Source organism: Carassius gibelio, chromosome B25 (assembly GCF_023724105.1).
Source record: "Carassius gibelio isolate Cgi1373 ecotype wild population from Czech Republic chromosome B25, carGib1.2-hapl.c, whole genome shotgun sequence".
NCBI classification, from domain to species: Eukaryota; Metazoa; Chordata; class Actinopteri; order Cypriniformes; family Cyprinidae; genus Carassius; species Carassius gibelio.
In genome coordinates this window covers 8,841,318-8,857,349 of record NC_068420.1, presented here as the reverse complement: position 1 = coordinate 8,857,349, position 16,032 = coordinate 8,841,318, and the positions used below count along the sequence as shown (strand labels likewise).

Genomic DNA, 16,032 nt, shown 5'->3' with positions numbered 1-16,032 from the left:
CTGATTTATGTGGACATCAAATAAATGTCATGACGGTTCTCCGAAACAGTGAAGTCATAGATTTTAACATGTATTTGTTTCCACTGAATTGCATGAGCTGTAAAGCTTGGTGTTAGCTAGTATATTTAAACAGAGCCATGGAGAGACCACAGCTTGCTTCTACATCCTGTTGAACTTCCCTACCGCGAACCCTTGTACGACAGACAGAGTGTGCACACATTTGCCTGCACAAGAACAAACTCTGCAAGCGCTCTAGCAACTTCAGATAGTGCGGGGGTTGCTGAGAGCTTTCACACCATCAGCAACCTCGTCATCAACAGGAACCACAGGAAGAAAACCTCAGAGTTAAATAGCAGGTGCATGGTGCTGCATCAAAGAACACCATTAGATCAGCATGATATGTGGCAAACTAAAACGATAACATTTGTTTCCACTAATAAGGTCTGAGATGGTTAAAATAAGCTTTGAAGGAAATGTGTTGGTTTTCGAGCGGAAGAATTCTAGATTGACTACAGCTGAAACACATATACATATATAGTAAAGTAAAATGTATACCAACCTTGTTCTTTTTGCTCATCTTGCTCTTGAGGTAACTGAAGGTCCTGCTTACTTTGGTTCCTCCAACTTTTCCTTCACTGTCACTCCGCAACGGCCCCGGATCCTCCTCTGATATACTGAATGAGACAAAAGATGAAAACTGCAAAATATAAAACTGGTCCTGCATCCTAATTTGCATACTATCAATTTTTAACAGTATTTAAAATCAGAATAAGTGTGCCTCAAATCATAGCATGTTGAAATTGTCCATCTCGTCACCTATCCATACCAATAAAACTGACAAAAACGCTAAAAAAAATGTATTAATATTATGGCCTATTAACTTGATAAATAATAAAAATAAATAAATAAATGCTTGGACTTTAACATAACCAGTTTTCATGTGATGCAGGGGTCGTACCTGTACTCTAAAGATCCTGATGTACCTGGGGAATGTGAGAAAAAACACTGATTAAACCAAAAGTACATTGGAGACAAGACTACAACTAACAAAATGACATAAACCAGACCACAGAACAACAACTAACATTATTAATCACTTTTCAATAAGTCCCAGGAGTTTTGTACTTGTACAAAAATAAATTACACAAGAAGTTTTATGGCGTGCATAGATTCTAAAGGCACAGCCCTGCAGAGAACAAAGGCAATTCTTCAAGCAAAATGCCACATTTGTACAACACTCAAAAAAAATATTGCACTGCAACCACAAAAGCTTAACTCTGAGAGATTAAATGATTGCTGATGTTTTGCAAGGACTGGAGAAACAGGCTCATATTGTATTTATTTATTTGTTGTCTTGTATAAGAAATGATTATGCTGTGTTTGTACAATAGTTTTATATATACATATACACACACATATACACACACACACACACACACACACACACACACCAATGTCAGATGAGTTTGTCTTATATATTTTAGATATGTTTAAAAAACTTATATTAAACCAACAAAATGCAACAAACTTTGAAACATTTTTATTAGTTCCAGTGCTGCGTAGTTACTGCATTTAGCCTTTAGGGGCAGTATAACTTACTCTGTATAATAAGCTTGAAAAAGACAAAGTATATTAACATTAATCTATATAAAAAAAAATACACTTTATTTTGTCAAATGATCCTGGAACTAAATTAGACTAAAATTTCAGATACCGATTTGTAATGCTTTCTTTTTACAATTTAAAACGAGCCCTAAGCAGCTGTGAAATCTATAAGCAATGCTATGAAAAGTGTTTATGTGGATCTAAATGACTTTGAAAGACATGGAAAAAGATGGAGCCAATGGAAAGGAACTATACAGACGTGGCAATGTTTCATTTGGGAGACCCACTATCCATTCGTCCCAATAATCCACAGGAATGAATGACTTGAGCAAAAGTATGCGTCAAATAAAATTTTTCTGTCAGATGAGGGTCTGATAAGACTTTTGCAAACACACACGTCTGCTATACCGTACATAAGCAACACTGTGTTACAGTGGCTGTAACAAACCTCAGTACTCAAGTGTGCAATGTACTTTGAAATATCTGTGCCATTAAACCAAATGCATTATGATTCAGGAAGCAAGTAATAACGTTATTAATTCAACTAGTCTTAAAGGGTTATTTCACCCAAAAATTTAAATGTCCATGTTCTACTTACCCTCAAAGCATCCTAGGTGTATGTGACTTTTCTCTTTCAAAATAATCCAATCGTAATTATATTAAAAATCATAATTGCTTTTCCAAGCCTTTCACTGGGGGTAAGCAGGTGTTTGTTGTCAACAGTTCAGAAGACGTGAAATAAAGTGTGCACATCTGTAATAAAACATCCCTGACATGGCTCCAGGGGGTGAATAAAGTCCCCTGTAGCCGATCCATGTGTTTTTGTCAAATAAATATCCAGATTTCAAACATAGTAAACACTTTTTTTCTAACATTAGATGACTGCGTAAGATGAGCAGGCGGAAGATGGAAGACGTATGTGTTTCGCGCGCAACAAAGTTTCCTTACTTTAGCAAAGGAAAACCAGTCTCCTCTTGGCTTATTTCGGAATCCTCTGATGTTTTTCTTTACAAATCCTCATTTTGTGCTTCTAATTCGTGACCGGCGCTTTGTTTTGTTCTCTCTCCGCTCGTCACTAACCATGCAGCGCTGACGAACTACGACATCCGCCTGCACGTCTTCCGGTTCCCAACAGTCAGCAGAAGTGAGAAAGAAAAGTGTTTATTTCGTTTGAAATCCTGATATTTATTTTACAAAAACACATTGATTTCCCTTAGGGGGCCTTTATTCACCCCTCGGAGCCATGTGAGGGATGTTTTATGTTTTGCACACTTTATTTCACTTCTTCTGAACTGTTGACAACAAACACCTGCTAACCCCCATTGAAAGACTTGGAAGAGCAAGGACAGTTTTTAATATAACTTTGTTTGGATTATTCTGAAAGAAGAAAGTCACATACACTTTGTGTATACAGGATGCTTCGAGGGTGAGTAGAATTTAAGATATAGAATAGATTTAGAATTATAGAATAGATTTTCAGTTTTGGGTGAACTAACCCTTTAACTTACTCAGAAAGATTCTCCTCAAAGTTCTGTTGATGGTACATTAAATGCATCACCAGACAACATGCATATCATACATAAGTTCATTAAGTTATTGCATAGAGAATTTTAAAAGCCATTTCATTATTTTGGCACCATTCGTTTTGTTTAATTTTGTATTAACCGATAAGTAAAGTAAGATAAATCCAACTAGATAAAACACTTCAGATCAATAAATAGCAAAATTGTCATAAGACTCAACACATGGGACAGTAAAATTAAAATAAGAAATATATATATATATTAAATAAAATTAATGAAAAGTAGTTTTAGGAATAATTTCAATGAGCCGATCTGATCAATAACTTAGTGACACAAGGGAGGTAGGGGGACACACTTCATATTAAGCAGGGGTCGGGCAGGGTCCATGCCAGGCATTGTGGGATATTCTTTTACTTACTGACTGCCTCCTCCTCATCACTGGATGAAGAGCCAATAGAAAAGAGTGTTTTAGATTTGGGGAGCATGGGCGAGATGCTGAAGGAGAAGGAGATTCGTCGCTTGGGTCGCGGCCGTCCGATTGCTGGTGGGTCCCATGATCACATGAGCAAAAAAGATCAAAGCAGGCATTATAATAAAACTGGGCAGTAAATGTCCACTCCCTTAAAGTGACACCACAGAGAAAGGGAACCATGGGAGATCCACATTTGATGAGTTGAAGAATACCAACAATCCCAGATGATACAGGATATTTTTGGAGTATAGAGATCCCAGGACACGAAATCGGGTGTTAGATATGATTGATAGCTGAGTAGTCAGTGGGTAATTTATGACTGAACATCTCAACTCCTTATCTTACCACAAGAGACCAGCAGAGAAAAAAAAACTCTGAGCTCTGCAACATCTGTTCTAAAAGCAATTTTGAAGCTTCTAAAATAGTTTTGCTTAAATGTGTGAAATGTGTTGCTTGCACAGTGCTGCAGAACTCAGAGTGGCCCAATGAGACACAGGAGAGAAAACTGTAGAGGTGTTTAAACTCACCATCCACATCCTTTTGACTGATGGCCAACATGGAGACAGACTTGGTGAGAAAGGTTTGTGAAGGTGGGACACATCTTTGTCCAGATTGGATGGACTTCTGAAAGCAGCAAACAAATCAATTATTTAGGGTAATTAATGGCAATAGAATTGAGACTAAGTGGAAAATCTGCAGATGCAACTCTAATCATCACATTCAGCAGAATTCAGGTGATGTGTGGTGACAGGTGCATATATAGTCTGTAATATAATGTCTGTGCGTGTTGCAAAACCAATCAGATTTTAGGGCTGGATCTATGTATTTTTAAATAGAACTTCACCTGACTGTCCAAACTGCTGCAGTCACCCAGATCTGATTCCTGTTCCTCTTCTGTCAGGGACACAAGTGAGCCTCTCTCTTCTCGGTCCAGCTTCGACGGACAGTTCGGTTCCTGGCTGGCCTCCCCCATGCACTGATTAAGGCTTTTCCTTCCTTCCTTCTCTGCTACAAGTCCTTCCAGGCTGTAACTGTGGAAATAAGCATATTTAATGTGTTTCAGTGTTTGTTTGTTTTTTTTTAGTTGAGATGGTGACTACATGGCACACACACCGAATCACCAAAGACCTTTTACATTGCTGTGTGTGACATTCAAATACATGCAAGATAAAGCTAGACGCAAATCCATTCAGATTCACATGCACAAGAATCAAATAACAACGAGCAAAAGTCTACTAGTAAATAACGACAATACAAGCTTGACCTCATTCTGTGAAAGTGAAAAGTTTACTGACTCACACTATAAAACCAGCCTTTTGCATTTCCTCAAAGCAAAATCATTCAAGCTATGCCACAGAAACGGTTCGCAATTTTCCACATGGTAAAAAAACTAAAACAAAGCATCTCACAGTGGACAAAACAAGTGTTTGAATACTAAAAAAGTTAGAATGTCACTGAATTACATATCAAACCGAATAGCATATATTTTTTTAAGAAAAGCAATCAAGCAAAGCAGTTCAATAAAAGTTATTGGTTAGTTTTTAAATAAGAAAATCGACAGATATACAATTAAAACTAAAACTACTTATATTTGGATACTTCTGGTTGTCAAACATTATTAGTGTTGCATTATATGTTTTGCTTTCACATAGTTAACTTGAGGGAAAGGGACATCCTTTTTGAGATCACTTGGTTAAAATTAAATGCAATAATTACTCAGAAAAGTGAAGTCCGTTCTGAAAAAAGCATGGTTTGCTTGCAGATGTTACTTGGTAGCATTACATGTAATGAAATTAAATTGAAGTGCCGCCTAAATATTTAAATACTTTTTGGGACGAGCATGTACAAACTATATGCTTATATATATATAGTCTATTTATAAGAATACAATTATTTAAATCTACTTACATCTAATTGTTGAGAGCAGCTCAATACAAGTGTGATGAGTTCTGAAATTCTTTCTAACAGGAAACACTCAAAATGAGTGACAATGTTATAAGAAAAAAACTTCTCACCTCTCATCAGGTTTTGAGATCCAGATCAGTATGTTAGTCATAGTTCACATTCATTAATTCTGTAGTTTAATCTACATGTCTAGCTAAACTTGTTCATTTAAGTGGCCTGTTAGTCTCTGTCTCAGACAATGAAATCAGCGGAAATGACTGCAACGGTGTTTGTGGTCTCAGATGTTTGTCCAGAGAGACGAGCAGACTAAAGCATAGAGAGGAAGTAGACTAAAACACATAATGTGCTATGAACACATACACACACCTCTGTCTAGAAAACACACTATTTGTGTGCTCCTATCAAGCAATTAATGCTGCATAATACCACAGAAAAATGTAAACACTCTTTATCTTCCTTTACCTTCTTCCATTTATTTCATCATTTTCAGACCGCAGGGCAACTGAAGGACACCAGCTCATGCTTTATGGAGTGCGTATGAATCAGGATGATGGATGGATGGATGGATAAATAGATGGAAGAAGGAATGTGTATAAAGACAAAAGAGGAACTTGTTAGTACAAGATCTAAAAGAGGCCCTTGGACATTTAACCTTTACATATATTTATTGTATGCAACGACAAAATGCGAGCTTATTTTCTAGATAGTTGGCAGGGAAGCTGAAATAAAAATAAACACTATATATACACACAATAATAAAAATAAAAAAAGAGTCAAACTCAATAAAATGACTGAAACTTTACATTTAAAGGAAAAAAATACATTCAAAATATAAAAAAAAAAAAAAAAAAAAAAAAAACCTCACAGGTACTGTATTTACGGGCTGTTTTAGTGGGATCTGTTAGTGTTCGTTTTTTTACATTGGTTGTTCTGAAAGGATTTGGTGGAGCCCCTGATTGGAAAGAGTGAAAATGGATGCTGGTACCTTCTCCTATGACCCGCAGACCTGTGCTCCACTTCACCTCGAGCCGTACTGGAAAAAGTAATGGATGAATATGAGGAGGAGAAAATGATTGAACAGATACAAATGAACCAAAATGAATATGAAAAGCTGATGAGATGATTGACAGCCCTAAGAATGTTTACTAGAATGAAGAATAAAACAAGGAAATGGTTTTTGTGTATATCAATAGCTGATAATTATTCATTGGAAATATTTATGAAATAATAACAGAAAAATTATATTTAAATAAACTGAATCATTTTATTATTAATACTTTCTAAAATAATTCATGCTAATTATAATAGCTCACACACACTCACATATACATATACATACATTATATATATATATATATATATATATATATATATATATATATATATATATATATATATATATATGTATGTATATGCACACACACATATATATACATTCACATATATATGTGAGTTTGTGTGAACTAAACAAAACATACACACTCACACACACGTATATTCAAAAGATGCACCTGTGTGTGTGTGTGTGTGTGTATATATATATATATATATATATATATATAAATTATTGATTGCTACGACTTTGTTAAATATATATATATATATATATATATATATATATATATATATATATAAATAATAAATGCACAAAACAATGAATAAATACATTTTAAAAACACACACACAACCATGATGTAAGCAAAGATGTTCCTCTTTTGTGTCTTAAGAGTATTAGAGGTCATCTGACTGTTTATTATAAGCAGGAACACAGTCCTGTGTGACCTAAATACAGCTCTTTCTCACAGAACAGCAGCCTGCTGACGAATCCCTCAGAGGAAGGGCCCTCACACTTCTGGGATTTCCCTTCACAAACACAGTCCTAATACAGACTGTAAATGATTCAGAGCTGTACACAAAGCTGAAGTAATGCCAAGATGATGGGACAAAAACCAAAACTGAGCGATTACAAGTATAAACTCAAACATACAGCATATCTGATTGCATTATAAAGACAGCTGCGATGAATGATTAAACGGTGGGCGGTTTCTTTGGTAATAATGCTTGGATATTGTTATCAGATGATTCACAGGAAATGAAAATGTGGGGTGTCTGTCACATTTATGAGAAGAAAAAAGCGACGAGACATGTATGCCAAGTTCGGAAACTCATACTTGAAATTTGTCTTCTGCTTTTAACCCAAGAGCACAAAACACACATACACATGCATTTGAAAACTAATTTTTACAAAATATATTTGTTTCTTTATATGTAGTGTTTCTCTTATTTATGACATTTAATGTGATAATTAATTTCATATGTTAAACGACATTAGCCTGCTATCTTAGCATGTTGCTTGCATGGCTTGTTTTAGTATGTTTTTATTCAATCCCTTAAACCTTCATTCTCAGAGGTAAAGATTACCTGCGTTGACTAATCTCACTCTCCCCCGCCGCATTTTTGCCTGGGCCCCAACTGTGCCTGCGGAAAGGGGACAGGGACCGTATTGAGGTACGTAAAATAGCCGACCGCTCCGGGACCTCTGTCAAGCGGTCCTTTTTCTCTTCCTCCTCCGTTTCTCCTGATGCTCCAGGAGATGTGGGCTTTTCCTGACAGGGGTCTGATGTAGGAGCTTCTGTGCTGGCCTGAGAGATGGCACTAGGGGTCCCGAGGCTGGAGGTTTCATCTGTGGAGGACGAGTAGGACATGGACACACCACTGGTGATTGTGACGCTGTCCTCAGCCTTTGATGGAGAAAGAAGAATAGAATTGGAAAGAGTTTGCAAAAACAAAATCACAGTTGATGTTGGGTGACAACTAGGAGGACTGGGATTTTGGACCGACTTTCCAAACTGACATCACAACCTGAAATCACACGTTGCTCCTGGTTAGGACAAGCACATGTGAATTCTGCAAATGACTGCTGATGACGTACCACCTTTACATCTGTAGTTAACATACAAGCAGACTACATTTTTTTCTTCTTTCTGCAAACCCCATGAAGTCTCTGAGTTCTTTCCATCCTTGTAAAGCTTGCATAACATAGAAACGCACAACTCTGACACTCATTTCCATTCACAGCAAGAGACCGCAGCCAAGCAGGGGTGTGGTGAGCTAACAGCTACATACATTACACTAACCGTAATAGATGACTTTATGAGCTTTGAAAGGAAAAACACACTTCCAGAACACAAGTCAAGCTTAGGTGAAGTGACTCTACCTGCTTGGATGAAACCGTAAGCAGGCTATTTTGTCATTCATAATGCTACCTTCACGTGCAATAGGAATTACTATAAATATGAGCATCCGATTTTAAATTTGTTTTTAAAGTTAACTTTTTGGAATTTTCATTGTGAAAGTACTGATACTATTAATACTACAAAACGTCATGGAATAAGTCCACAAGTACGCGATTTTTAGATACACCCATAGTAATAGCTAATTAGCCTGCTAGCTTAGCTACTAACAACCATGTTCCAAAAGTAAAAAAAAATTCATTCTGTTACAAAGGGTCATCTATTTTTCTTTTTCTTTTTTTAAATACAGATCAACTATGAGTTTGTGATTCACCTCATAGCTGTTCAGTTTGGTTTAATGGCCAATTACTCTAACAAAGGCTTTCTTATTAAAAAATACGAATACTTTTGGAACCAAATCCACTGAAAAAGTGGGTGGTCACTGTTGTAGTCTACTTTTTGAGCCTCAACTATGGGCAGAAAAACACTTCCAACACATCAACTTAGGTTAGCAAGCATTCAGCATGAAATTTCACTTGGGTTAAGGGTATTCCGCATTTCAAAATAGGATTCGAATGAAAAATGGAGGGATGTTCATTGCTATCATCAAGAAAACAAAACATTACAGCTCACAAAAATTCTTTGTGACATGCTAGGAAACAAGTGTCAAAGTCAAAGTTAAACATCTTTAAATTAAAACAAGGAGTATAAGGGGTGGATGATTCCTCTGGGAACCTCTTAGGATGAAGCATGTCAGAGGATGAGGTCATAATTATGGCCTGGCTCAGTGATCTGCTCACGTCACATGACATCACATCAGTGAAACAAGATGATGTGTGTAGAGGAGCACCGCTGAAAATAAGACATATTACATAACCGCTTTTATTTGGCCGAAGCATTGGTTAAGAGACATGGAAACAAAACAAATAGCAACTCTGCTTCGAAAACAAACACAGAATTGGGTGATATGGGAAATGCAAGACAAATCCGCACCAACCTTATTATTAAAAACACTGTCCTCGCCCAAGTCCTGGCTAAACAGAGAGTCGCCATCGCTGGCAGACCCTCGCATAGTGCTCGCCGAGTCCTTGTGATGTACGCTCCCGAGTGAGGGGGGTGAAGGGGGGGTTTCTGAAAAGATAAAAGAATTTAAAAAAACATGAGAGAGCTTAAGAGCAACAGAATAAAAAAATAGACCAGAAAACAGACCAGACTCGACTCATGAACTCAATCATTATACAGGGAGTCTGAAAGTGACGACTCATTTCAATCCACTGCATCTCTGCTCTGCAACTGTCGCAGACAGGATGTTGATGTCATGTACTTTAATAAATGATCTTGTTTGACTAGTCTTTTGTATTGACGGGAAGACATTCATTTAGTCTTTGGAGGAAGTATATGCCGTTTCCCATGTGACACAATGTGGGCACTATTTAGATTGGACACACACAGAAACACAGTCTGAGCAAAGAGGGCATCCTTTTTTTGTAGAGTGCTGGAAGATGTATAAAAGATGTTGTGTGTTTTGTTCTGGATGCAATTTTTTACCAACCACTAGACTGACGTGATGCAACGTTGTGTTGTTGATGTCAAATGCTACACATCAGATTACTTGGTACTTCAGTGTAATTTAATGCATCAGTTGAAAGAAGATAGAGAAATTTTGTAGATGCCCACATGGACATCCTCAAAAACCACTAACATTTGGGTTCCACTTGATATTCCAATGCAAAATGGGGGTTTTGAAGTTAAAAGAGTTTAAAAGCATTGATTTGGTTACCTGAAATCACTGAAGTGGATTTCTTCTCCTCTAGTCCAGCATCTCGACTGGCATCAACTGGATAAAATGTCTCTGTCTCTCTGTGGATCTGCAATGACAAAATCAATAGAGTTTAGAGTGTCATTTAATATACAAAATAGAATATTTGATATGTCCTGATCGTAAAATATGTATACTCATAATATAAAATTCCTTGTTGAATGTTTAAAACCATTATAATCTAAACACAGAGTGAAATAATTTGAATATTTGTGCACAGATGATTTATATCATATCAAGTCCTTTAGTCGAGTCGTCACTTCCACCACAAACAAGGTACAAATCACATGTACTGTATATATATATATATATATATATATATATATATATATATATATATATATATATATATATATATATATATTGTGCATCACTGCAAATAGAGCTGTTTTAATAGCATGTTAGCCATGAATTTAGCATTACCAAGAGAAGGATTCCAGCATTTTATTACAAAACTGTTTATAATGTCATTTTACCAACTGTCATTCTATCACACAATCAAATAAAATAATTAAATGGGGATATGGTGGAAATGACATTAGTCGGTTCGGTACAAAAGAAAAAAAATGAGAAAAATCATTTTAAAAATTTTTTATCTTTCATCTGCTAAAGATCCTGCTAAACTCCAGCAGGACATACTAATGAATCAGGTGAAAGAGAATTTCCTCCGCTATCCAAACTCAGGACAAGTATGTCAATGGTTTTGTCTTGGACGGCTAAAGCATTTTCCCCCTGACCACAGAATTCACTCTTTTGATGAAGAAAGGCGCTCATGAACAGAAATATTAGCAGTGGTAAGAACATCTACCTCCTGAGAGTAACATGTGGTTGGAAACCCTAAAGGCTGTGATTTGGGGAAGGAAGGGTTTCATGGGGGCATGTGTGGGGCGATCAGAACAGACCTAAAGAGGAATGTGACCCATATATAAACATCACGGCCCACTTACGTTCAACACAGAGCAGCTGTGAACAGACCGTAAAGGGTTAGTTTGAGGCTACTGAGAGGACGAAGTGGTCACTATACACTTTTCATTTATCAAACTTAAGGCCTATGCATATATAATATAATGAATTTATAAAAATTCATACTTGGCTACACGTCCTTCCCTTTCATTTTGTGTATATATATATACTTTAACACTTTTGCTGCGGGTTTTTTTTTTCATGTCCACGGGATGAGGCGAGCCAAATAACATGATTTTTAGACCTTGGAATGCGAATTTTACCAGAGGATCCCCACCCGAAAACATTTATTTTACTCTCCTTAATGCAATTTTTTACCAGGGAATCGATTGCAATTGGGGTAGTTTTGAGTAGCAGTTGGGTGGATTTTGTTGCGAAAACCTAGCAACCCTGGTGGAGAGAGCACTGGTAATCCACTTTCCCCACCTACAATCCCTGCTGAACCTGAGACTCTAACCTGCGACCTTTGGGTTACAAATTTAGACTCTCTAACCTTTAGGCCATGATTTCCCCCAAATATAGTGTAGAAAATATACATTTTTTGGAAAAACCTGAAAAAGTGCTTTTTGAAAAGGTACATTTTAGTTAGTCTGATATCAAAGAAAAGCTACAACACCAGCTGTAAAGTAGAGAAGAAGATCAAAAGACCATGGAAATGAAGAACGTCCTGTGGCGGAAACAGAAGCTTAGAAACCTTCCTGCGCAGCTCATCTGTATGACTTTCTTCAGCTCCATTCATGACTGATTACACCCACCCGCCACCCATCGTGAGCATGTGACACACGCTCAACTCCCACGCTTAGTGTTTACCCGCTGTGTGCACGCACGTGTGTCTGCTGGTCATAGGCTTCCTTTGTTTGGTCATTGGTGAGGGACACTGGTCTAGTGTGGCAAGCAAAAAGGGAGTAGGCTTTTTCCAATAGAGACGTCAACAGCTGCGGCCTTTTAACTCAGAAAGAGAGCGGGATAGAGGGAATGAAAAATAAATACTGGTAGGTTTGGTTGTGATACCCTGACCTGTTGTCATAATGTCAGAGCAGCAGGTTTGAATCTAGCCTGCAACATGCCCCAATTCAATTTCCTCCAATTTTTCGCTTTTAATTTTCAGCCAAAAATAAATAAATAAATAAATAAACAAAGCAAAATAAATAAAAGCCCCACAAAAAAACAAAAACAAATTTCATTTAGACAACTAAGTGAAAAAAACCTATGACACAACTCAAACAATAAAAGAAACAAAATAGAAAAACCAAATCAAATTAAAAAACGCACACCCACAATAAAAACAGACAACTAGAACAACCCACTCGCCCCATAAAAAAACAAAAAAAAACAAAATGTAAACAATAAAATCAACAAACCAAACAAACAAAGCTCAAAAAAGAACACAAAAACTTAATGGACAACTACATAAAAACAACAAATAAACAGAAGCGAAATTAAACAAAACTAAAAACCCAGACAAAACTAAAAAAATGTAAGTCAGAAGAGACTAAGTGAAACTAAAAGGAACAACAACAAATAAACAGGTTGAAATTGTCAGGTGACTTAATTTAATTTCTTAGTTTTGTCAATATTATGTTAAAAGACAGAAAAAGATGAGGGGATGGATCAGTAAATTACACCAGCTGGATTCAACTCTGATCGTCTGCCTAAGTGCCACCACATAACATGCCAGGCCACATTTCTGATTGTTTTAATGATCACACACCCTCGTGGCATCAAAAATAGTAATTCAGGTCTGTAATATTTCACTGCTGTTCATGACAAAATGTCATTTCCAACCACAGTAGGATCTGACAGGATCCAGACAGCACTGGGGAACTCGCACCAGCTGGATCTCAGACGAGAAGGCATGTTACGTTTCCTGATCCCAGAACAGATATCAACCTCAATCTGACAAAGAAACTCAAACAAAACCATACAAACACACAGAATGCACACTGTCCCCAATCCTTCAATCTCGGTTTTGAATGATAAACTTGTCTCCGAGTGGGAATGCAAATGAAAAGTCTCAAGTACAGAGCACTCGGTTTCAACAGATTAAACATTAGTTATCAATGCCTATCTGGATGTAAACTACCAAACACTCAAAAATGTTTTTGTGCGCACAAGTTCACAGAGAACCAGAAATCTAGCTGGGATACTGCTCTGATATTTTATGTTAAGTCTTACAGCTTTGTAATAGATGTAGCAGAAACACTTCCAAGCAGACAACGTTTCAACCAATAACGGAATGAGTCGTGAAAATCACTCCACAAATGTGGCACATTGAGCCAGTGTGCAGTAATGGAAAGCTGTAATGCCTCACACTGACCGAATGCTCCACTGAGAGCACTTACACGTAAACATGCCATAGAGAGGAAACGGTCAGCCAGAGTCCTGTTCTTTGATCATGACTCGTTTGAGGAATTTTATGAATACATGCTTTAAGGATAACTTACAAAGAACTAAACCAAGCATAATTAAAGGTTTGCCAGGCCAGATATGTTAATAGAGCAACAAACCCGACTGATCAACTAATATGGATCTGTTTATAATGATCAATGCTAATCTCAAAAACAAGGTGGCCGAAATAATGCTAGTGTATCTGTATGGCAGCCATTATCATTTTTTCCATAAGCAAAAGTGTTCAATAACTGGTTATTGAGAAAAAGGCAGGGCTCATGAAAGCACAGATGGAATCGTGAAATCCAGGCATAAAAACGGAATTTACTACATCATGCAGAATGTCAGATTGTGACAAATTATGGATGAATAAATCAAACGTAGGTCAGTACACAAATCAAAACAGTCTGAATACTTAGCCGCAAGAATACAAAATTTGAGTAACACAGGTTGTGTGCATTTAATTTACTACACACACATACTGAAGCTCGCAGTGTTTTAAGCCTCTGCTGCCTCAATATATGAACAGAAAAAGTCGCTTCATGAGCATTTCTTCATGAGCATATGACTATATATATATATATATATATATATATATATATATATATATATATATATATATATATATATATATATATATATATATATATTATAGACCGGGCAGAAATATTACTTCACGCCATGATAGTACTACTACTAATAAATGTGTTATTAAAACTTTTCTTTTAAAGGAATATTTACCAGAAACAAATTTAAATACACGACACATTATTTTGTTTCTTTTTTTTTCTGAAATATTTTAATTCAAAATGTAATAAACCCATTAAAATATAATCCAGGAAACTAAAGGAAAAACTAAATTACTAAAAATAAAACTATATATATTTATTTATTTATTTAAAAATTAAATTTTTGGTAAATGTAAATTGCTGTTTCATGATTTCAATTAATTATTCATGTTTTTTTATTAATACAATTTTATTTAATTTAACCATTAAAACCCATTTTGGAAAAATTCAAATAATGAAAAAAAACTGAATTTGGAAACAATAATCAAAAAAAACAGATTTCATAGGGCCCTAGATTAGTAGTTGATTGGTCATGTGATAAAAATGCCGGCCGCCATAAGGCTACTAATGTCACTGGATTTATCTAAGACTAAATGTGCTTTATATTTTTGTTTTACATTCTGCTGGCCAAAAATCAGCCTGGACATATTTTTCAACCATTACCAACAGGCCAACTACAGTATTGTAGCAGATTTAAGTTTCTTTCAATTATAATAATATCTTCAAAATATGATTGTTTTTACTGTATTTTAAATCAAATAATGCAGCCTTTGTGAGCATAAAAGACTTTATGAAATCTTATCGACCTTAACTTTTTAAACAGTAGTTTATTATTCTGAAACAGTCAACCCGCATTCAGAAAATGAGACCCAGTTCTTTTTGGACAGGCATGTGTGTGAAAACACAAAAATATAGCACATAGCATATTATTATAGCACATATATTTATGTTTGGTGTGGCCTACCGGAAAAAGACAGACATACTTATGTTATCACAACTCAAGGCAACCCAGGACTCTCCACTGCGATCCTGCCTGCAACAAGTGTACTTTAGATAAAAACTAGTCAAATGACAACAACTTATATGCCTACACATAAAAAGCTCTGAATCAATATTAGTGCTGTCACAATATGACTCTCAAACTCTATCTCTACACTTAAAAACTCTCTCTATAAACACAATTCATACAGACAATACATGGTTTTTAGCACAAACAATCTTTCTGAATCTGTTTACTTGCATTGGGAACCTCTGGACGCAGCCGGACACAATGGGGCTTTGAAAACAAATGGGACAAAGAGCCCATTGCAGTGGATGATTTATGGCACAACAATGCAGACATGAAAAGTCATCAAGTAGCTCAAAGTGGCTTTATGATGTGTGTTCCAGCAAATCTGACGTTGGGTTTCTACATGCACGACTGAAAGTGAAGTATCAGAATGAGAAGACACGCTGAATAAATGAACACAATGTTTGAAACCATGCATGTGTTTGGAGAGGAAAGGAATTACAACAAAAGGAGTGTTGTGCATGAGCACATGATGTAGGCTGTAAA

The 16,032-nt window shown here is 36.2% G+C and overlaps 1 protein-coding gene across 14 annotated transcripts in view; it reads right to left on the bottom strand.

Moving 5' to 3' along the window:
* Positions 1 to 16,032, bottom strand: part of LOC128013719 (A-kinase anchor protein 13) — an 87,015-nt gene that overhangs the window by 21,621 nt on the left and 49,362 nt on the right. For 9 of the 14 annotated variants that reach the window (XM_052596873.1, XM_052596875.1, XM_052596880.1 and 6 more), the window contains exons 9-18: positions 10,519 to 10,606; positions 9,736 to 9,869; positions 7,927 to 8,246; positions 6,491 to 6,538; positions 5,968 to 6,027; positions 4,445 to 4,631; positions 4,128 to 4,224; positions 3,547 to 3,669; positions 959 to 983; positions 560 to 674 (exon numbers count right to left, since the gene is read on the bottom strand). In XM_052596873.1, coding sequence (XP_052452833.1) covers positions 560 to 674; positions 959 to 983; positions 3,547 to 3,669; positions 4,128 to 4,224; positions 4,445 to 4,631; positions 5,968 to 6,027; positions 6,491 to 6,538; positions 7,927 to 8,246; positions 9,736 to 9,869; positions 10,519 to 10,606 — 1,197 coding nt within the window. The remainder of the gene's footprint in view (positions 1 to 559; positions 675 to 958; positions 984 to 3,546; positions 3,670 to 4,127; positions 4,225 to 4,444; positions 4,632 to 5,967; positions 6,028 to 6,490; positions 6,539 to 7,926; positions 8,247 to 9,735; positions 9,870 to 10,518; positions 10,607 to 16,032) is intronic. The other 5 variants (XM_052596886.1, XM_052596887.1, XM_052596885.1 and 2 more) reach the window with 3 other exon arrangements.